General features: G+C 37.5%; 1 protein-coding gene across 1 annotated transcript in view; it reads left to right on the top strand.

The window, feature by feature from the left end:
- PCM1 (pericentriolar material 1) overlaps window positions 1–22,435 on the top strand; it is a 75,829-nt gene that overhangs the window by 20,079 nt on the left and 33,315 nt on the right. Inside the window, exons 15-24 of the mRNA XM_052661543.1 lie at window positions 4,116–4,252; window positions 4,391–4,520; window positions 5,522–5,662; window positions 6,371–6,561; window positions 7,154–7,357; window positions 9,106–9,325; window positions 9,431–9,576; window positions 10,456–10,646; window positions 12,923–13,094; window positions 15,451–15,809. Of these exons, the coding sequence (XP_052517503.1) occupies window positions 4,116–4,252; window positions 4,391–4,520; window positions 5,522–5,662; window positions 6,371–6,561; window positions 7,154–7,357; window positions 9,106–9,325; window positions 9,431–9,576; window positions 10,456–10,646; window positions 12,923–13,094; window positions 15,451–15,809 (1,891 nt within the window). The remainder of the gene's footprint in view (window positions 1–4,115; window positions 4,253–4,390; window positions 4,521–5,521; window positions 5,663–6,370; window positions 6,562–7,153; window positions 7,358–9,105; window positions 9,326–9,430; window positions 9,577–10,455; window positions 10,647–12,922; window positions 13,095–15,450; window positions 15,810–22,435) is intronic.

The following is a 22,435-nucleotide window of genomic DNA, read 5'->3' as shown; positions in this document are numbered from 1 at the left end:
AAAAATGTATAGTCTTATAAGGTAAAATGTGTGTATATGTTTGATAATTATGTGGGTATAAGTATACTAGTATATGTTTATTGAATTCTAACTACATAGTGGTTTATGTGCTTAGCACTTTACGTGCTGTATTACCAGAGATCAGCAAACTTTTCCTAAGGGTGAATTCGTAAATATTTTAGGCATTGTGGGCCATACAGTTTCTGTCCAGCACAAAAGCAGCAATAGACAGTAAACAAATGAGCATAGCTGTGTACCAGTATAACTTTATTACAAAAACAAGTTTGTCTTCCTGCCAGAGATTCTAGTTGTGTATCATGTAGAACTCAGTAGCATTTCAATTAGGTGGATATACATACAGATTAGAAATGTTAATTAACCACAGTTGTACTATTGTCAGAGCCAGAGTTGAGACTTCTGGCTGAGATCTTAACTCACTTGATGTAGAAAAACCATATGTTGTCTGAATTTTATTCAGTAAGGCCAAAGAAGTAAAGTTGGACCTATTAGCTGTAAATGTTAAAAAAGCCATTTGTGTATGTGAACATAAAATTACGTAATTATTAATACACTTCTAGACAGTGTATTTATGGACTGTTGTGGTCCAAAGTTATGACTAGCTCTAAACCTTTTTAAAAATGACTAAACTTTTTAAAATCAGTCCTTTTCATCTGTTACATATATATTTCTGTTGTTTTCTCAGCGACATAATCACTGTATAGAAGTATCCTTAAGAGTGTTTCTAAAGTATTCAAATTTATTTGATTTTTGAAATCCAGAAATCTTCTGGTAAAATTAGTGATTTGTTTTCATTTAGGTTTGCTTAGCTTATGTTATGTCGAAAAAGTGAAGTATATATAACCACACTGATAAAGGTATATAAAAATTTTTTTGGCAAATAAAAAATTTTAAGTATTATTTACAACCTCTTTTGAAATGCTTATTTTGAATTACTCAAGTGAAAGATGACTGTGTACTTTATTTTAAAATAAAGGAAACATTACTTGTAAACTCCTTCTGAACCTTCATAATCCCATTCTCCTTCACAGAGATTGCTGTGCATTTAAATCAGTTTGCAGTTGTAAACAAAAATTACATAAAAGTTTTGTTTTTTATTTCTTTGTGTTTATATAGATTGTATTATTTTTCAACTTGCTTTTTTTCCTACTACACATGTCAGAGGTTTCTTCATATCAGTATGTTGTTTTTCAGTCACTAAGTCATGTCCGGATCTTTGCGACCCCACAAGCTGTAGCATGCCAGGTTTCTCCAACTTCATATCAGTGTATATAAACCTGTCTATGTAATTACATAGATACATAATTATGAAATATAATTAATACCCTATATGTTTATTTATACATATACGTTGTTGTTCTGTTGCTAAATCGTGTCTGACTTTGCAATCCCATGGACTACAGTGCACCAGACTACCCTATCCTTTATTATCTCCTGAAGTTTATTCAAATTCCTGTCTGTTGAGTTGGTGATTCTGTCTAACCACCTCATCCTCTGCAGCTGCCTTCTTTTTTATCCTTCAGTCTTTCCTTCCTTCAGTCTTTCCCAACATAAGGATCATTTCCAGTGAGCCAGGTCTTTATATTAGGTGACCAAAGTACTGGAGTTTCAGCTTCAGCATCAGTCCTTCCAGTGAATATTCAAGGTTGATTTCCTTTAGGATTGACTGATTGGATCTTCTTGCAGGCCAAAGGATTGTCAAGAGTCTTCTCCAGCACCACAATTTGAAGTCATCAGTTCTTTAGTGCTCAGCCTTCTTTATGGTCCAACTCTCACATGTGTACATGACTAATGGAAAAACAATAGCTTTGACCATATGGATCTTTGTTGGCAAAATGATGTCTCTGCTTTTTAATATGCTAAGTTCGTCATGTCTTTCCTTCCAAGGAGCAAGCATCTTTTCATTTTGTGGCTGCAGTCACCATCTGCGGTGATTTTGGAGCCCAAGAAGACGAAGTCTGTCACTGTTTCTACTTTTTCCCTTTCTGTTTGCCATGAAGTGATGGGACCAGATGCCATGATCTTAGTTTTTTTAATGTTGAGTTTCAAGCCTGGTTTTTCACTCTCCTGTTTCATTCTCATCAAGAGGCTCTTCAGTGTCTCTTCACTTTCTGCCATTAGAGTGGTATCATCTGCATATCTGACCTTGTTGTTATTTCTCCCAGCAATACTGATTCCAGCTTGGGAATAATAGATCAGAAATGGTGAATAATTTGGTGGCTTATAGATGAGTCAGCTTAACTTCAGGTTTATGTTGATTGGAGCTCTTTTGTTTTAGGGAAATGACATGTATGGAAAAAAAAGAAACAGCAACCCCAAAGGATTAAGGGCCCTTGTCCTGAGAACTTTTTAAAAAATGATCCAAAACTCCCCAAATTTTTGTATGTTTAAGAATAAGTTTTATTTATTTATTATGGGTAGTTTTCTTTTGCTTGTGCCTTTACTTATATCCTTTTTTCCCAAGGGATTCAGGAGAAGTTCGAAACAGTTACGCAGTTACCATGATTGTATAAAACTATCGTTATTCCTGATTAGATTAAGTGAGACAGCTTATATGTTCTGTAAAACCTTAGGATGTCTTTTAAGTCTCCACACATCCATCTGATGTATTTTAGTTTGTGAAACAATGTGTTAGTGCCCTCCAAGAGTAGAGTCTCTGTTTCCTGTCCTGTGGAAGTTCTGTAATCAAACCCCCCTGGCCTTCAAAGTCAGATTCCCTGGGGATTTCCAGTCCCTTTGCCGGATCTCCAGGCTGGGGAGACTGGTGGGTGGCTTGGAACCTTGACAATAGTGCGAGAACTTCTTTGGTAGTATTGTTCTCCAATTTGTGGGTTGCCTACCTGCTGGGTATAGGATTTGATTTTATTATGATTGCAACCCTCCTACTATCTCATTGCGGCTCCTCCTCTGTCGTTGTATGTGGAGTATCTTTTTTTGGTGGGTTCCAGTGTCCACCTGTTGATGGTGGTTCAACAGCTAGTAGTGATTTTGGTGCTCTCTCAGAAGATGAGCGCTTGTCCTTCTGCTCTGCCATCTTGAACCAATCTCTTGTGATACAACATGCCTTACATCAGTAATTCTTTAGTCAGTTACTTTTAGTGTTGGAGTTTATATTAAGTGTTCAGACACCCTCACATAACAATCTGAAACTTAAGGGTGTTTTTTTCCTCATACTTTGGTTTTTCCGCTTCTTGTTGTGTGAAAATGCCTCATGATCCATCTTTGGTATCCTTGGGTTGCAACTCAGTTCTTTTTAAGCTTGCCATTTTAGTAATATATTAGCTTAGCTTTTAGATCTATGAGAAGACCAGAGTAACACCATCTCTAGAAGCTTAAAATGGATTAGATAGGTTTGCAATCTAGTCAGCTTTAACTCTTGAAGATTTTACTAGAATTCTATATCCAGCAGTTAAAGTTTCAGTTGATATCTGCAGAAAAAGCATGTATAAAGTGTACAATATTAAATATTTTTAAGAAAATGTGACAGATGACCTCCAGTCTTAACAGTTTAATAAGTACATTGATTTTGACAGCAGATATGGACCTACTCTTAGGAAGATAAGTAATTTTTTGTTGTTTTTCCAGTGACACATTTGAGATGGTACATTCTCATTAGCTTTTCTATTGGGAGCCATTGGTACTTGTTTCACAAACTAAATACCAAAGTGAGGAAATGGAAAACTAACTGAGCAAATGATACTAGACATAAATTATTAAATTGTTGATATAAAAGTTATATATCTGAAGAAAAATGATCTCATATCAAGAGTTCCCAGCTTCAGTGATACAGTTTTTATCTTTTTCATATAAGCTGTTTTTTTGATAGTTCACAATCTGGTCAAGGAAGGAAAAGACAAACTAGTATTTGCCATTACTGGGTAATTGGCAGCTCAAATTATTAATGTACTATTTTAGTTTTAGTACTTTATTTCCTGTCATTAGTAGAAGATGAACTTCATTATTCTCTAAAAATCATATGCTTTCCCTACTGCTTTCAATTTTATGTGAATTTTACAACTAAGTCATATTTACTAAGGTATGACTTGGATGATGTTTTTACATATCAAGGCGATTTTAATATAATGATGCTGTTTTAGGATGATGATGCAGCCAATCAAGGAGTTACTTCTGTGGAGGATTTCTTCCCAGCAGAAGACACCAAACAAAATGCAAATAACACTAGAGGAAATGCCAATAAAACACAGAAAGATGCTGGAGTAAATGAAAAGGCAAGGTATGTTAACCTTCTGACTTTCATGTCATAGAAATTGAGTGCTTGTTAGAAAGTCTCCATAGGCACTCGACTGCATCATGTTTAATGCTGTTATCAGATTTACTGGAGTCCACAAATATAATGTCAATTTAATTATAGAGAGAAATTTTATGAGGCTAAACTACAGCAGCAACAGAGAGAACTCAAACAATTGCAGGAAGAAAGAAAGAAACTGATTGAGATTCAAGAGAAAATTCAAGAATTGCAAAAGGCATGTCCTAACCTACAGGTAATTAGGAAATTTCTTTGTTTGTCTGAAGAAACATGTTTAAAGCCTTAATGTCAATTGAAAGTACTCCTTGTCTTTTCTAGTACTAATACAATAGATTTGTAAATCTTTTATGATTAAAGAAATGGAGGGACAAATGAAATGGGTTAGGGATGTACCTTTATACTGTGAAAGATAGCACGTAGGAATTAACTCTGATTATTTACATTCTTTCACTTGTTGGGCTGCCTGGCTAGTGATGCAGAACATGTGTATTCATAACTGTTTATTATATTAAGATATTTTGGGTTGAACTTTGCAGTTAAGGGAGAAGCATTTCCATTTCTTACTGGTCTAAAATTACATGGTAAAGCTGTTAAGCTACTGTGAGTTTTTTGGGAAATTAAAATACTTTATTTGTAGTTTGAATATTACATGTATATATGCTTATTAAATAGTACCCCACGCATGGGTGTTTGAGATTGAGCAGAGAATGTACAATCTTTGTCCATGTCACGTAATCAGGAGTAGGGTTAATATGGGAGGGAATGATCCATTCTTTTTGAGGTTTTTCGTACACTTTATTGTTAGGAATAGCTTTATTTATGAGTCAGGTTTTGTTTTCAAAGAAAAGGAAATGTATCAAGTGATATTTCTAATATTACTTTGTTTTCTAGATGTTTATCTTTTATTCTTTGTCTAAGTCTTTTTTCTTGTTCCCAATCTAAATACCAGAGGAATATATGCTAGAGTTGGGTTGAGTATATGACATTTTCCACAGTAATGTTTTATCCTTCATGTCCTGTTGTTCTGGAGGGTTAGTAATACTGATCATCTATAGCCTGCATTTTCATCTTTTTTTCTTATGTTGGGTTTTCTTTGAATAATGATGGCAATTGAGGTGTGGCAATAGCAAACTAAATATGGTACCAAAGCCCTAGAGAAATGAAATAATTGCTTTTATGAGAAATTAACATAATTACTTCAATTCTTTATAATAGTTTTTATTAATTCTTTTTTAGCTGTCAGCTGCTAGTGTGGGTAATTGTCCCACAAAAACACATATGCCAGCTGTTACTTCGTCCCCAACCGTTAATGAAAATGAAGCCAGTACAAGCAAATCTGGTTTTGAGCCTCATGATTCTTCAGTGGTAGATAATGAGGTATTGTATATTGCACTTTGTTCCTGGGTCTTAAGTCATGTCTTAAGGAAGAAAACTGAATATCCGTGAAACATGTTTTTAAATGTAGCTTATTATGTGCCTTAAGTTGTGGGAAGAAATAATTTTTTCCAAAAAGTAATTAAGTTGAGGTACTTCTTAGTGTCTTAAGTCTTGCCCTTTATTAACAAATATTTGGCAGACTTGTACGTAAGGAATAGTTACAGTAAGTAGTATTCACTTCAATTAGAAAAACTTGTCCTTTGGCATTTTATTTATCTGTGATTTATGGAAAACATAACAACTTTCTCTCAGTTGATGAAGTTACTGTGTCCGTGTTCAGTTGCTTAGTCATGTCTGACTCTTTTGCAGCCACATGGACTGTGGCCCAGGCTCCTCTGTCCATGGGATTTCCCAGACATGAATGGAGTGGGTTGCCATTTCCTCCCCCAGGGGATCTTACTGACCCAGAGATGGAACCCGTGTCTTTCATGTCCCCTGACTGTATTCATTAAGAATTAATGGTTGCCTAATTTTTTCTAATTTATTACCAAAATAGCATTTTAACCTTCATGGGTGTCTCAGTATAAAAAGGATAGAGTGAGGATAGAAATTTTTGTTGGTATTAGCAATAGTATTAACCTGTTTTTCTTTAAGGCTGAAACAAATCCAGTACTTACAGTAACTTGACTGTAACTTTTGAAATAACAGGTATGGTCAGATATGCGAAGACATGAAATGTTAAGGGAGGAGCTACGACAGAGAAGAAAGCAGCTGGAAGCTCTGATGGCTGAACATCAGAGGAGGCAAGGTCTGGCTGAAACTGCATCTCCAGTGGCTGTTTCATTGAGAAGTGATGGATCTGAGAACCTGTGTACACCTCAGCAAAGCAGAACAGAAAAGTAAGAGAGGTGTTTGAATCAGTTTAAAAAATGCCACCTATTTAACACTTGTAGGAGAGGCAGCCTCATTTTCCCTCTGCATCACAGCACAAGTCTGCTATTGCAGTGAGGCTTGGGTGTTAAGCATCACCTTTGTGACTCAATCCAGCTACTTTCTGTTGTAACTTCTCATAGCATCACCTTTCTCTCTTTTAAAATTTTTTTTAAAAATTACTAAGACACTTGACCAAACTGATAGAGATTTTCTTGAGGATTTTGATCTAGAAAACTGTCACTCAAGGAAAAGTTAAAAGTTGAGGGAGGTTTACTTTAGGAATGAGTCCCAGGGGATATGATTACTAGTTTAATTTATTTGAAGAATTGTTTTGTGGAAGGCAGAGTAAACATTTTATATTATAGCAGTTGGAGAGTAATAGCCATCTCATAGTTAATTATGCCTAAATGAAGTTTTATATACACACATGGGTGTGTGTGTGTATATGTATATATATATATACAATTTTTTTTAGCGAGGGGTACAGAGTTTGTTTCATAGTAGGAGGTGAAGTAGCTCATCTCCAGAATGATCTGTATTTTGTCTCTTAATCTCCAGAACAATGGCAACTTGGGGAGGTTCTACCCAGTGTGCCCTAGATGAAGAAGGAGATGAAGATGGTTATCTTTCTGAAGGAATTGTTCGGACAGACGAAGAGGAGGAAGAGGAGGAGCAAGATGCCAGTTCCAATGATAACTTTCATATGTATCCTCCAAACAGTGCAAATCGTAATTCTTACAATGTAAAGGAAACTAAAAATAGGTTAGTTTCAGTATTTTAATTTTTTGCTTGATTTTAAAGAGTTTCCCATCTTTCTGACACCAAGCAGTTCTTCAGTTATCTGAACCAAGTGCATGTTCCACTATATAATTCCAATACTAACTACCTGGAGTTGGCCAGATTCCACAGGTTAGGAGACTCAGTCCCAAGAAGAGTGCCCTCACTTCAGATGCCACTTTAAAGTCTCGAGTCTTCAGAGCACCTGCACTTCTGTCCGACTTGGCTACAGATTTTGGGGTTTCCATAGCTTTGCTTTGCTGACAAAGGTCTGTATAGTCAAAGCTATGGTTTTTCCATTAGTCATGTATGGATGTGAGAGTTGGACCATAAAGAAGGCTGAGTGCCAAAGAATTAACGCTTTTGAACTGTAGTGCTGGGAAGACTCTTGCGAGTCCCTTGCACAGGAAGGAGATCAAACCAGTCAATTCTAAAGGAAATCAGTCCTGAATATTCATTGGAAGGACTGATGCTGAAGCTCCAATACTTTGGCCATCTGATGCTAGGACCTGACTCCTTGGAAAAGACTGATGCTGGGAAAGATTGAAGGTGGGAGGAGAGGGGGGTGACAGAGGATGAGATGGTTGGATGGCATCACTGACTCGATGGACATGAGTTTGAGCAAACTCAGGGAGATAGTGATGGACAGAGAAGCCTGGTGTGTGCAGTTAGGACATGACTTAGCAACTGAACAACAGCAACACCTTCTTTCATGTTCCATCATTTGCTAAAACAGCTCATAGAGCTCTGGAAAATACTTAAATTTACTGACTTATGAAAGATATTACTCAGAGAAAGAGATGTGTAAAGCATGGGTGGGTTGGGAAGGAGCAAAGAGCTTTTATGCCCTCTCTGGGCACATCAGCTGCCTAGTACTTCACTGTGTTCAACCCAGAAGCTGTCCTCACCACGCTGTTCAGGAGTTTTTATGGTGATTTCTTTACCCAGGCAGAATTGATTAAGTCATTGGTGATTAAGCTCAGTCTGCCTCCCTGGAAGTTTGGGGAATGCTGAAAGTTCGAACCCAACATCTGGTTGGTTTTTCTGGTGACCAGTCTTCATCATGAGGCTAACTAGGGTTTGCCAAAATGAGTGCATAATGAATAACAGAAGGCAGTCGTCACTCAGGAGATAGGAGTTAGGAACTGTATGCTGGGAACCTGGGACAAAGACCACATAGGGTGTTTACTTTATCACAAGAGTACTGTTGTCAAGATAGATTCCAGCTCGATAGGAGGAAGGTTGATTATCTTTGATCTTCACTCTTGTTTGGGGGAATTAAGCAAAAATAAAAATCATAGATAGTAAAAAAGATGTGTCAACAAAGATGTCTACTGCATTGTTATTTATAACCAAAACACATTTCATGTATAAAAAGATGGTTTAAGTAGTTGCACTTGATGGGGTGTTATGTGGCTAAGCTTAAAGGCTTGAAGAGTGGAAAAATGCTTGTGATAAAGTATCCATAATAACTTTTCATTTTGAAGAATACAGAATTATATGGACTCTTCTCTGTAAAACATAAGTGAAAAAAGACTGAAAAGGAATGCAAAGTGATACTGTACAAGACTAGAAATCCAGAATTTTTCTCACTCTATTTTATATACATTTTAAGTCCAGTGAACTTAAAAATGGAATACAGGCGTATGGACCAAGCAGACTATCAAGGTTTTTTGCCAGATTTAAAATATACGTGATTACATAAAATGACAATGCTTTAAATCTTGTGTTAGGTGGAAGAACAACCGCCCTTTTTCAGCAGATGGAAATTATCGTCCTTTAGCCAAGACAAGACAACAGAATATCAGCATGCAGCGTCAGGAAAACCTTCGCTGGGTGTCCGAACTCTCTTACGTAGAAGAGAAAGAACAATGGCAAGAACAAATTAATCAGCTAAAGAAACAACTTGATTTCAGTGTCAATATTTGTCAGACTTTAATGCAAGACCAGCAGGTAAAGTTTACTCTGCAAGTAAATTTTTTTAATCTTGTGTTTGAAGCAGTACACATTTTTTTCAAGTCATTGGTAACTGTTACGGAAAATTTTTTCTCTCCACAGACTCTATCTTGTCTGCTACAAACTCTTCTCACGAGTCCTTATAGTGTTATGCCCAGCAGTGTTGCATCCCCTCAAGTGCACCTTATAATGCACCAGTTGAACCAGTGCTATACCCAGCTAACGTGGCAACAGAATAATGTACAGAGGTAATTTGCTCCTTAGAAGTAGTGAGAATGTATACTCAGTGCTAAAACTCAGTTTTAGCATTGGTTTGCAGTGTAAAAGCAAGGGTTTTATAGTTACCTTCTGGGAGAGAAGGGCTGAACCAAATTGCATTTTTGAATCTTCTCTGATTCCTGAGAGTTTTATAAGCAGTGATTTTGCCTAATGTTTCCTTTTAATTCTGTGGACCAGACTTAAAAAAAAATAACTATGGTTTTCAACTTTACACTTACCTTAGGTGAAACTGTTGTCATTATGCCTATCTCTGATAGAAGTGCTAAGTGTAGTTCTTGTTCCAAGGGCTAAGTTATTAAGTGTGCAGCACAAGCAAATATTTGTTCTAGTAAACATCAGAGCAGCCAGCTTGTTCCACATACTGTTTTTTGTTTTGTTTTTAATTAACTGTTATTTAACATTATGTTATATTTATTATTATAAATATAATAATATTATAAATATAATAAATATAATTATGGCTGGGTTGGATCTTCATTGTTGTGTGGGTTTTTTCTGTAGTTGCAGTGAACATGGGCTACTCTGTGGTTGGCACAGGCTTCTTATTACAGTGGCTTCTCCTGTAGTGGAGCATGGGTTCTAGGGCACCCAGACTTCAGTAGTTGCAGTTCTCAGGCTCTCGAGCACAGGGTCAGTAGTTGCGGCATGTGGGATCTTTGCAGACTAGGGATCGAACTCATGTCTCCTGCATTGGTAGGCGAATTCTTTACCACTGAGCCACCAGAGAACCCTGTGTTCCACATACTGTTGAATCATTTTATATATATACACACACACTTTCTGGATGTACTTGACATAGATGGTAATATAACTAACCTTTAAACTACTGACTCCTTCAACTTTTATAGGTTGAAACAAATGCTCAGTGAACTCATGCGCCAACAAAATCAGCATCCAGAAAAACCTGCAAGCAAGGAAGGAGGCAGTGGTGCGTCACACCCTCCTTCTCCCAGTTTATTTTGTCCTTTCAACTTTCCAACTCAGCCTGTAAATCTGTTTAACCTACCGGGGTTTACTAATTTTTCATCATTTGCACCAAGTAAGTGGCCAGAAACTTAAATGAAAGTAAGTAAATGCAGAGTCCTTGAGAATAACATTTGTCTAATACATGGATTTTTATCAGTCACTTTTGGAATGGTAGGAAATGTTTGCAAAGAAAAATATAAATTCTTTTCTACTTTAATTCTTTATAGTGAATGTTTAAACTGAGTATGGTTGCTAATGAAATAAAAATAAGTTATGAAATGTTTGCTTAGTCTTACACCTTTGAATTATTCCACAACTGTTTATCAAGGAGAAAGAAATGAACCTGTTTACTGACTGCTATACATCAGGTACTGTGTAAGATATTAGGAGAGGAGAGGTGCATAAGACAGCACCCTTCTAGAGGAGTTTTATGTCTTTGTAGGGAGGTATACCTGTAGACTAAGGGTGACTGGATCAGGCTCATATTTACTTTTCTTTAGTTCAGACTTTTATTCAGACTTTTTCCACCTGTCTTGTGCCATACAGTATATAAGTGGCTGGGATTCAAAGATGAGTAAAGCTGATGCTTTAAGGGATTTAAGGGTCTAGTGGAGAAGCTAAAAGTGTCACTAAGTGCTTGGTGCTTTGTCATGGGTGCTGTCAGCTTGGTGCAGGTGGGGTTGAATAGCCTGCTTTTTGCTGGGACAGGATTGTCGGCAAATTTAGAAAGGGATAGTAAAGCTAAAGAACTGATGGAACTTTTTTCCAGGGAGATTAGAAGGGAAAGGACTTTCTGATCAATGGAACCACTTAGAGTGGCAAAGCAAGGGAACAAGTGTGTCATGTAGAGAATTAGAGGTCATAAAGTGTGGCTGGTGTTTCGGGCCATGGCAGGAGCAGAGTAGTTCATGTGCTGGAACACAGCAGAGGCCCTTGTGCTGGGCAAAGAAGCTTGGACTTTCCATTGCTTACTGGAGGGGCCACTGGCAGACTTTGGGCAGAGGAATGGCATGAAATTTATATTTTAGAATGATGACACTAGTCATTGATTGAGATTGGAGGGACAGAGCTGAGAGTATAGATGGTGAACAAAAGGCCATTGTAGTAATGGCAGGAAGGGGACGATAGTTTGACCTAAGGCATTGGCAGTAGTGGTAAGAAAAAGGAGTAATTTTATTTATTTATTTTTTTAAAAATTTTTTTTAAAAGAGTAATTTTAAAGATGTTCTGGAGATAGAATGATCAGTTAGATGGGTCATGAAGAGAGAGGAGTTGAAGGTGTTTGCCAGAGAATATATGAAGAGAAAAAAGGTTGGGAGGGTTTTGTAAATATAAATATTCATATATCACAGTGTATTTTCTTAATGGAATTGTAAAAGTGATGGTGCTAAACAGTTGAACAGGTTTTTTAGTTCTTGAGTGTGGGTTAATACTGGCAGTAAAAGTTTTTTGACTAGGCTGTTTAAGTAACAAATAATATAGGCAGTTACACATATTGTTCCTTTTTGACATAATATGCCTTTTACCCATGGCAGCTCTGTTCAGAGACTGTTCATTCTTCATCATCTAGTTCAGTTTCCTGAAACCTTGTTCCCCTTCTCCCCCAAGTTGTTAGTGGCCCTTTTGCAAATACCTCTGATGCAGCACTCTGTTAAAGTATGTGATTATATTTTACTTCCCAGTTAGAGTGGAAAAAACCTGAGCTTTGAAATCATGCAGACCTGAGATCTAACTTTCGCTTTCATTTACTAGGCATTGATCTCTAAGCCTATTTTCTCACTAGTAAAATAAATATAGTACCTATTTCACAGCATTGTTTTGAGCATTGAAAGAAGTCACACGTAACGTGCCTACAGCAGAGTCTAATGCACCTGCAGTAGAGTCATGCTTACTTTAATAAATATCATGTATTATTTTTTCTAACTTTTAACTCTTGAGGAGGTAGGGATCGATATTTATCTTTGAATCACCAATGCTGAAAACATAGGACTGAGCTGTAAAACAGTGATTAAATAAATGAGTGATGTTTAGTTGCTAAATCATGCCCAACTCGTTTGCAACCCCGTGGATTGTAGCCCATCAGGCTCCTCTGTCCATGGGATTTCCCTGGCAAGAATACTGAAGTGGGCTGCCATTTCCTTCTCTAGGGGATCTTCCTGACCCAGGGATCAAACCTTCATCTCTTGCATTAGCAGGTGGATTCTTTACCACTGAACCACTCTGTTAGTTTATTTTAATTAGTTTTTTGTTTTGGTGGATTGGAATGGTACATTTAATTAAAACTATCTTTCAATTTTGTTTTAAGGTTAAAGGTGCTTCTGTATCTTACCCATTGTTTTTATTTACTAGGTATGAATTTCAGCCCTTTATTTCCTTCTAATTTTGGAGATTTTTCTCAAAACATTTCTACACCCACTGAACAGCAGCAACCGTTAGCCCAGAATCCTTCGGGGAAAACAGAATACATGGCTTTTCCAAAACCTTTTGAAAGTAGTTCTTCTATTGGAGCAGAAAAACAAAGGTACTTTATTGTAACCATAATCCATTATTTGCTTAAGCGTCACTTGGTGATTATATGTATTATATGTCATTTGAAAATGTAATTAGGGAGGATGTTTGTGATTGTTTGGCTTGAGAGTGTTGAGAATGAAACTTTGACTTCTTACCAGAGGTCTCTCGGGCATACATCTGCTGCTAACGCTGCTTTAAGAACAGTTCAGAGTTTTGATCAGTGTCCTGTGAGATTCGGTTTGAAAGGATAAGACCTAACCTATAGAGTGTCTTTGGCCTTGATTTCGTATCTTTCTTTAAGATTATAAACAGTTCACTGTTCATTGGTTTAGAACTGGAAACTAACAACTACTGGAGGATGGTTTTTATAAAGTGATGACTTGTTTGATTTGTAGCCCCTGATTAGAGTATGTGCCCAGGGCACATCCAAATGTAATGTCGAGTACTATTAGATTGTAAAAACAAGTTTTGCCAAGAAAGTTTTAGTGATACATGTTATCAGTCATAGTCAAGGTTTTCTTTGTTTCTCACACATTTACTATTTTTCAATGTGATATTCTTCCCAATTATAATTTTGACTCAAACAGTGTGAAAGACTTATTGGCCCAGGTTAATCATTCTCTAAGCATTTTTATGGCTCAGTAAATAAGTTTTTTATGATTGTTTTAATCCAGAAAATGATTGTGATAGCCAGCTGGTAAAAATATTATAACTTTTTTATTGTTATTTCTTCAGAAAAACTTTAAAAGGATGAAAAATTAGAGATTCGTTGAGCCGAATACTTGTTCTGTCAGAACTGTCTGTATGATTTTGTCTTTCCTGTTCCTTTATAAGTGTATGTCACACTACTTTCTTTCAGTCATGTGTTGGGGCATGTCTCAAGCTGTTAGCATTTTGATGTTTGTCTTGAGGAATCCTGGGATAGACTGCCCTGAACTTGTTGATGCCTTTTCTTAGCTGTACTAACCACTTTTTCCTGTTAAGTCTCATTTTATTCTGTGAAAGTATCCTATTGTCAGAGCCTGAGACTGTGTTTAGTGCTCAGTTGCCATTCAAAAATGATTTAAGCAATGGACATTTATTCAAAGCTTTAGCCTTCCTGTTGAAAGGTCCCTACTTCAGTATTAACTATATTTTAAGTGTAATCGGTAGTTAAAAAGTAAAGGATGGGTCGGGATGTTACTGTTTTAAATATTTGACTACTTCTAATTGGACCTCATCTCTTGCTAAAATTTCAGTTGTTACAGGTTCTCTGAATTAAATGGCTGGAGATAACAAAGAGGTCAAATGAAACATTGTAGCCTTGAGCTGGGATCAGAAAACTGTTCCTATAAAGGCCTAGCTAGTAAATATTGCTAGAGATAGAGATATGCCATTTTTGTATAGAAGCATTCATAAACAGTTATGTAAACATATGAATTGCTGTGTTCCAATAACATTTGATCTATGATCAGTGAAATTTGAATTTTATATGATTTTCATGTGTCACAAGCTATTTTTCTCTTTTTTTTCCTCTAACCTTTTAAGAATATAAAGCTCATTCATAGCTCTCAGGCCATACAAAAACAAGCAGCAAGTTGAATTTGGCATGTAAACTGTAGGTCTGCTAGTCTTTATCTTGAGTTACTCCCTGCAGATCAGTGTCTCCCAAATTATATTCTTAGAACACTGTTGCCCATGTCAGGTTCTGTAATATCAGTTTTGTACATGCTGTTCACTGTGGTCCCTTCTAAGACATTTATTAAAGGTCATTGGCATATTAAAAGTTCTGAGAAGTGCCTGTTTAACTTTGTTTTGCCCATTTTTTTCCCCCAGACTTAGGTAACCACTGAATTCCTGTTAACATATTAAAGGATGTTTAGTAGATAAAATTTGGAAAGTGAGACTAGACTAATAGAGCTAAACAAGGTTTAATGTGCAGAGAAATAGATTACTAATCATGTGGCCAGTTGTCTTCACCAAATTCTGGTTATATTTGGACTTCTGTAGGTGACACAGACCCATGCATGTTTCTAGCTATGGTTCTTTTTCAGTTGCTTCTGTGTTTTGTTTTTTCCTTTTATGTCCCATCCTCCCTTGATTTTTCTTTCCCACTCTTTTCCATCTTGAATGTTGGATCTTTGGAACTTTTACTAGTGAAAATGGTTTAGTGAGAAAGGTCCAAAATTAAATTTTAAAGTAATTCAGTAAATTAGTCTGTGTAATGTTTTCATATTTAATGTGTATTTGGTGTGAATATTTTTATAGCCTGTTAATTTTTATTTATCTGACTCTAGTAGTACACTACAAATTAAGTATATCTGGAGTTTTCCACAGACATAGAAATGTACCATTGTAATATATAAAAACTTATTTTCATTGGTAAGGAATCAAAAACAGCCTGAAGAGGATGTGGAGAACAGTAGGACACCATGGTTTTATGACCAAGAAGGTGAAGTAGAAAAGCCATTTCTCAAGACTGGATTTGCAGTGTCTGTAGAGAAAACAACAAATAGTAATCGCAAAAATCAACTAGATACCAGTAGGAGAAGACGCCAGTTTGATGAAGTGTCCTTAGAAAGCTTTAACAGTATACTTGACCCAGTAGATCCAACAACAGTAACTAAAACATTCAAGTCAAGAAAAGCATCTGCACAGGCCAGCTTGGCATCTAAAGATAAAACTCCCAAATCAAAGAGTAAGAAGAGGCATTCTACTCAACTGAAAAGCAGAGTGAAAAATATTGGTAAGTACTGAAATTTGTTGACTGTTGATAAGCGTAACTATTGGTAACCTTACTCTCACTGTGGTAAATAATTGCAATATGGCTGGATGTGTAGGTGCTGTTTAGACCCACTTGAACGAAGTCATTTTTTAGTTACCTTTAAGAACATTTTAAATAAAATGTATCAAGTAGGATTTAATGTTGTAGATATTTTAAAACATGACATTTATTCTTTTTAGTGCCTTCTTAAAACTTCTTATGTTTCCTATGTATGGTGGTTCCTGTGAGCTTGGAAGTTTTTACTGTTCTATAGTTTAATATTACACGTAACACTTTATACATGATTTCTGGCTAGATCTGTGATGGATTCATGTAAAGAAATGTGGCCCTCTAACTACATTGCAGTCTTTGAATATCATGTAGATGAAATCACTTTTGAAATAAGTTTGCTCTTAATCCTTCAGGAATTGAACCTTAGCTAGTATGATAAAGCATTAACCCATATTTTATTGAAGCTTGTCATTGAGTATCACATTAAAGTTCTCTTTATAGTGTTCACTGCATGCCATGATTTTTGAAGGATTTACTGAAGTCTACTGCTAGATTAAAAATACATTTATTAGCTAAAATCTGGAACATTGTAACTAAACGATGCTCCTTCCAGTTTGCAAGGGACACTTTTTGACTGTGGCCTTGAAAGGTTGTTCTGTGTTCAAGGATATAGTATTTGGTGCTTGAGAACAAAATATTCTAGGTTTATAATCAGAAAAGTTTGAAAACTGACTGCACCCACTGCCTCCCTCTCTTGGAAGCTACAATACATATAAGTATAGTAGGAGATCCAACCAATCCGTCCTAAAGGAAATCAGTCCTGAATATTCATTGGAAGGACTGATGCTGAAGCTGAAACTCCAGTACTTTGGCTACCTGATGCGAAGAGCTGACTCATTTGAAAAGACCCCAATGCTGGGAAAGATTGAGGGCAGGAGGAGAAGGGGACGACAGAGAATGAGATGGTTGGATGGCATCACCGACTCAATGGACATGGGTTTGGGTGGACTCTGGGAGTTAGTGATGGACAGGGAGGCCTGGTGTGCTGCAGTTCATGGAGTCACAAAGAGTCGGACACAACTGAGCAACTGAACTGAACTGAAGGGTCCTAGGGCACTCTGCAGTTAAAAATCCACTTGTGAACTTTGGCAGCATTTATATCAAGCATTTTTGGATAATGAAACCCTTGAAAAATCTGATGAAAACTATGAACATGAAAAAGAATACATGTACATTTTTTTTTTTCCATTTCAATACTTCATGTATCCTAAAGTCCTGGACTCATACCTCTACTCCCATGTAGAGAATATGATTTGATGGTTAAAAAAGTGGATTTGAACAGGGGCAGAATTTTTCTCAGCATATGCATTATCATCCTTGAAGTGATTTTTCAGTTGTGTAGGTTTGGGAGGAGCTGGTTACTTAGCAGATTAGTTAGTGATCTGAAACCATCCAAATGAATGAAAATACATTTGTGCCTTCTCCATGGTCACTCTTGATGCCACTAGATAACATTTGAGTAGATAGTGATCACTTAGAGACTGTTTGGGTAACTCTGAACATCATATTGAAGTATAATACCTGCCCCAACAAAATAGTTTTTTGTTTTATGAATAAAAGGAAAGAAACTAACATTTATTATTCCAGCATTCTCTCTTGCAGCTAATTAATTTGTGTGTACTAGGACAGTGCCTCTTAAATGTTAACATTTCATACATATCTCCTTGGGAATCTTGTTTAGTGTCAAGAGTTTGATTCAGTCAGTCCCAGGAGGGACCTGATAGTCTTCATTTCTAACAAACTCCCCAGGATTGTTGACCGGTATTGACATTGTAGTCTGTGGACTACAGTTTGAGTATCAGGGTCTTAGAGACTCTGAACCAACATTTGGCCATGGCTACCTTAACCTAGAAATCCTGGTGAATTTGTATTTTTGAAATTTGTTTGCTGCTACTGCTAAGTCGCTCCAGTCGTGTCCGACTCTTCGTGACCCCATGGACTGCAGCCTACCAGGCTCCTCCGTCCATGGGATTTTCCAGGCAAGAGTACTGGAGTAGGGTGCCATTGCCTTTTCTGAAGAATTTTGGTTCCAGATATACAAGTCAGCTTTTTTTCTACCTTAAGGCAAAGATGGACATTCTAATCTTTTTGCTCTCACATTTAAGTATCAAAATACTTGCCCAGAACACACACATTTGTCAAAGAGGCATTTAAGACCATCTGTCAGTGAGAGTTCCCCTTTAAGGCTCGCACACAAAGATAAAAGACCTAATAAGCTGGAATCAAGATTGCCGGGAGACATATCAATAACCTCAGATATGCAGATGACACCACCCTTATGGCAGAAACTGAAGACGAACTAAAAAAAGCCTCTTGATGAAAGTGAAAGAGGAGAGTGAAAAAGTTGGCTTAAAGCTCAACATTCAGAAAACGAAGATCATGGCATCCGGTCCCATCACTTCATGGCAAATAGATGGGGAAACAGTGTCAGACTTTATTTTTGGGGGCTCCAAAATCACTGCAGATGGTGACTGCAGCCATGAAATTAAAAGACGCTACTCCTTGGAAGAAAAGTTATGACCAACCTAGATAGCATATTCAAAAGCAGAGACATTACTTTGCCAACAAAGGTCCATCTAGTCAAGGCTATGGTTTTTCCAGTGGTCTTGTGTGGATATGAGAGTTGGTCTGTGAAGAAAGGTTAGCGCCAAAGAATTGCTGCTTTTGAACTGTGGTGTTGGAGAAGACTGTTGAGAGTCCCTTGGACTGCAAGAAGATCCAACCAGTCCATTGTAAAGGAGATCAACCCTGGGATTTCTTTGGAAGGAATGATGCTGAAGCTGAAACTCCAGTACTTTGGCCACCTCATGTGAAGAGTTGACTCATTGGAAAAGACTCTGATGCTGAGAGGGATTGGGGGCAGGAGGAGAAGGGGACGACAGAGGATGAGATGGCTGGATGGCATCACTGACTCGATGGACATGAGTCTGAGTGAACTCCAGGAGTTGGTGATGGACAGGGAGGCCTGGCATGCTACGATTCATGGGATCACAAAGAATCGGACACGACTGAGCGACTGAACTGAACTGAACTGAGGAGAACCTACAGAGTCAAAATAATATGTAGCGAAATCAAATGACCTAAATCCTTGCTGTTTAGAATGTGAATCATGGACGGGCAGCATTTGTATCATCTGGGAGCTTATTAGAATTGGAGACTCTTGGGCCCCATGTTACAGTAATATTGCTTTTCATTACACACGTTAGCAAGATTCCAGGTGTTTTAATATGAGTATATGCACATTAAAGACTGAGAAGTGCTGAGCCAGACCACTAACTTATGCTGCTTTTGTTCTCTTTATGGGATAGGAATAGCCACAACTTCTTAGCAAAAAGAATGTTTACTTTGTCTTAAAGGATTTAGGTATGGAGGTCGATAGAGGGAAGATTGGAAAGCATTCCAAATTGTAGTAACAATAAGAAAAGTAGTATAGAGTCAGGATGAAGCAAGAAGAGAGTTTGAGAGAACTGTGGAAAGAAATAGGATGTGGCAAATAGACCAGCGCAGTGGGAGTTAAGTTGCTATCTTGCGAGATAAAGGATAGACATATATACTGTCCCGTATGAACTGTTAATCTGGTTTTTTGCACATGTTGACAGTCTTCCAGAGTTAGTATGCTAAATCTTAATTTAACTTTGTTTCCTATGATGATAGTATACCAATGACGATAATCTTTAGAAGGTCTTTATGAAGATAGGTATTATTGCATGCAAAGTAAGATTTTACAAATTATGTGCTAATCATTTTTCAAACTTCAGTTCAAATTCAGATTTTATGAGTTTAGCATTTCTTGGCATTGCTGGATGGGTACTTGAGTTATAACTTGGTTATCAGACCCATAATTTGGCTCCATCTACCAGGCCTGTTTCCTCTTTTGATGTTATTAGAGGAGTAGAAGCACATAGTTGAGATGGTCCTTGTTCTTTTGGGAAGTTGGTTGGGACTGTTTGTGTAATGACTTTGGGGTTCTACCCAGCCCTGAATCTTTCCATTTCTTCCCCCACTCTTTGTGTTCACTGATGAAGACTGAGGTTAAATAAATGTCCAGCATCAGGCAAGACAAGTCCCGACAGATGTGGCCCTCTTTAGATCCAGAGAGTTTATTACTCACAAAGTCAGAGAAAGGAAGGGTGGCCAAAAGTGCCCACTCCCCGTGTCCCTTATCCCACCACAAAGGTGACACCGAGACGGCGGTTGCATCATGCATGGGACACCCTGAAACTTCGGAGCCAGTGCTGTGCTGTGGCTAAGCTGCAGTACAGATTGGAGGTTTGCCCTCAGTGGTGTGAGCCAAACTTGGTCTTATATTTTATCAGAGCCCAGGAGGAGGTGAGAAATCCTTTCATGAAACCTTTCAGGGGAGAGAGAGAGGGAGGTTCCTGTGTTCCATGTTACAGGGGGACGATAAGGCCTTCTCCCAAGACTTAGATTCATTGACAAGTCAGTCCTTCTCTGTGTGGGTACATGGAAGGTCTAGGCCATGGCCAGGCTGTTTCCCTATAATGGCGACTCAGCTGGCTGTGTCAGCCACTTGGGCTGAGGAAAACAGAAAGGCGGTTGCCGGGGTCCTGCCCCAGTGGATCCAGGGTAATTCGAAGGGGAGATGGCGTAGGCGAGGAAAACTTATTTATTTAGAAATATAACAGAGAGATTAGTAAAGAATAGTGTAGTAGGAAAATTTAGTGGAGAAAAGAGGCTGAATAACTTGGTTTACGTGGAAAACCAGTAAAGTTCCAAGACAAGGAATTTGCACCATCTATGTTAGGCCACCGGAGTCCTCTTGAATAGCGGGGGTTCCCCGCCTTGGGCTCCCTCTCGCGTGGATCTTAGAAGCCGGGGCAAGTAAGTAGACATGGTGAGCCTCCACGCCCCAGATGGGAATTCAGCCTGAAAATAGAGTAAGAAAAGAAGACATGGGGGAAACCAGTCTTTCCAGTGACTGGCCCATCCTCTATTGTTGTAAAGGCTTTTTATACCTTTTTCTGTACATAGAGATCAGTGGATAATATAAAATTATGCAGCGTCAGCAGCCCTAACTCTTATCGAGACTAGGCTTTCTCTCTGCATACTTAGTTGTATACACAAGTTTTAGGTGATTTACATCATCTTCTGGCCAGAAGGCCAATTAACATTTTATGGCCCTTTTCTGATAAGGGTTTGTCAACCAGAAGACTTATGTGCCCTAATAGTGTTTTTCTTCCCAAAGTCTGGTGCCACTCTCAGAAAGCACTAAATAAAGTTACATTCTTACATAGCGAAGACACAACAATTTATAACAATGAAAGAAGTACAGTGATTTATAACAAAGAGAAAGTAACTCAAAAGTCTAGTGTTGCTAATATCAAAACTATTATATTCCTTTTTTCTATATCCCAGTTACATTCATTAACATCCTTCAGGTGCCTAAAACCTGCCTAAAAGATAATATGGAGGCCTGGCAGCAGTCATTGACTCAACAGTGAAACCCATCACCAATGTAATTTTTAGCTCTTTAGAAAAGGCTCTGTATCTTTAAGATGCTTTAAGCTTTGTGCCTCTCATGGTTGGGGGCTGTAAACAATCCACAAGTTGTAAAGACCGGTTAGATAAGTTAGAAAGCCATCAAAGGGGTTTTAAGCCGAGACATTCTTTTTTTTAATTTTTTTAATTTTTATTTATTTATTATTATTTTTTTACTTTATTTTACTTTACAATACTGTATTGGTTTTGAGACATTCTTTTTATATGCAGGAGACTGTTAACTGGAGTTCTGAATTAACTCTTTCCAGAGAAAAGGTGGTAATGTCAGAAGAGTGGAAAACACAGTACAATAAGGCAGGCAGACTCTGGTTTTTTGGGGGTAGATGTTCAGGAAAACCCAGGGGGAACCCCTGAAGCCAGATCACGCCTTTGTGTTTTGTCGGGCTTCCTTCCTCATGACCTTTGCCACGGGCGGGATTCCTCACGCTGGCTCCCGACATCAGGTAAGGGAAGGAATAATGAAGTAAGACAGGAAATAACCCCCTTATATGAGTAAGGAACATTATAGTTGTTATTGCTGCTGTTACATCAGCTGGCCTGGCAAGTGTCACTCTGAAGTATTACTAACTTTAATTAAATCTCCTGCTTTCCTGGAGAATTACTATTAAAGTGCTCCAAAGAGAAACTAATCAACAGTAGTACCCTAATTTTGGAAATCTAGCCCTTGACATTTTAAATCTGAGACTCATGTAAAACCATGGTTCTCCCCCACCCCTACCCCCCATTTTGGTAGCATCTTAAAAATTATAGCATGTTTCTCTCAACAATTTCAACTCTTTTGGAGGATGACTGAATTTTTTTTTTAACTGTTAGGGAATTAACTGCTTCCTAAAGAGAATTTTGTGTATGCTACATAATATATATTTTAATTTTGATTAGAATTCATTCAGCACTTTCCACATGATTCAATAATAGCAGTCAGAAACTTAATTTCATTTATATAAATATTCTTATTAGAATGTGTGCTTAGTCAGTCATGTCTGACTCTTTGTGACCCTATGGACCATAGCCCACGA

This window comes from Budorcas taxicolor, chromosome 24, assembly GCF_023091745.1.
Source record: "Budorcas taxicolor isolate Tak-1 chromosome 24, Takin1.1, whole genome shotgun sequence".
In the NCBI taxonomy this organism is placed as follows: Eukaryota; Metazoa; Chordata; class Mammalia; order Artiodactyla; family Bovidae; genus Budorcas; species Budorcas taxicolor.
The sequence above is the reverse complement of the archived record's forward strand: the minus strand, read 5'-3'. Positions and strand labels throughout refer to the sequence as shown.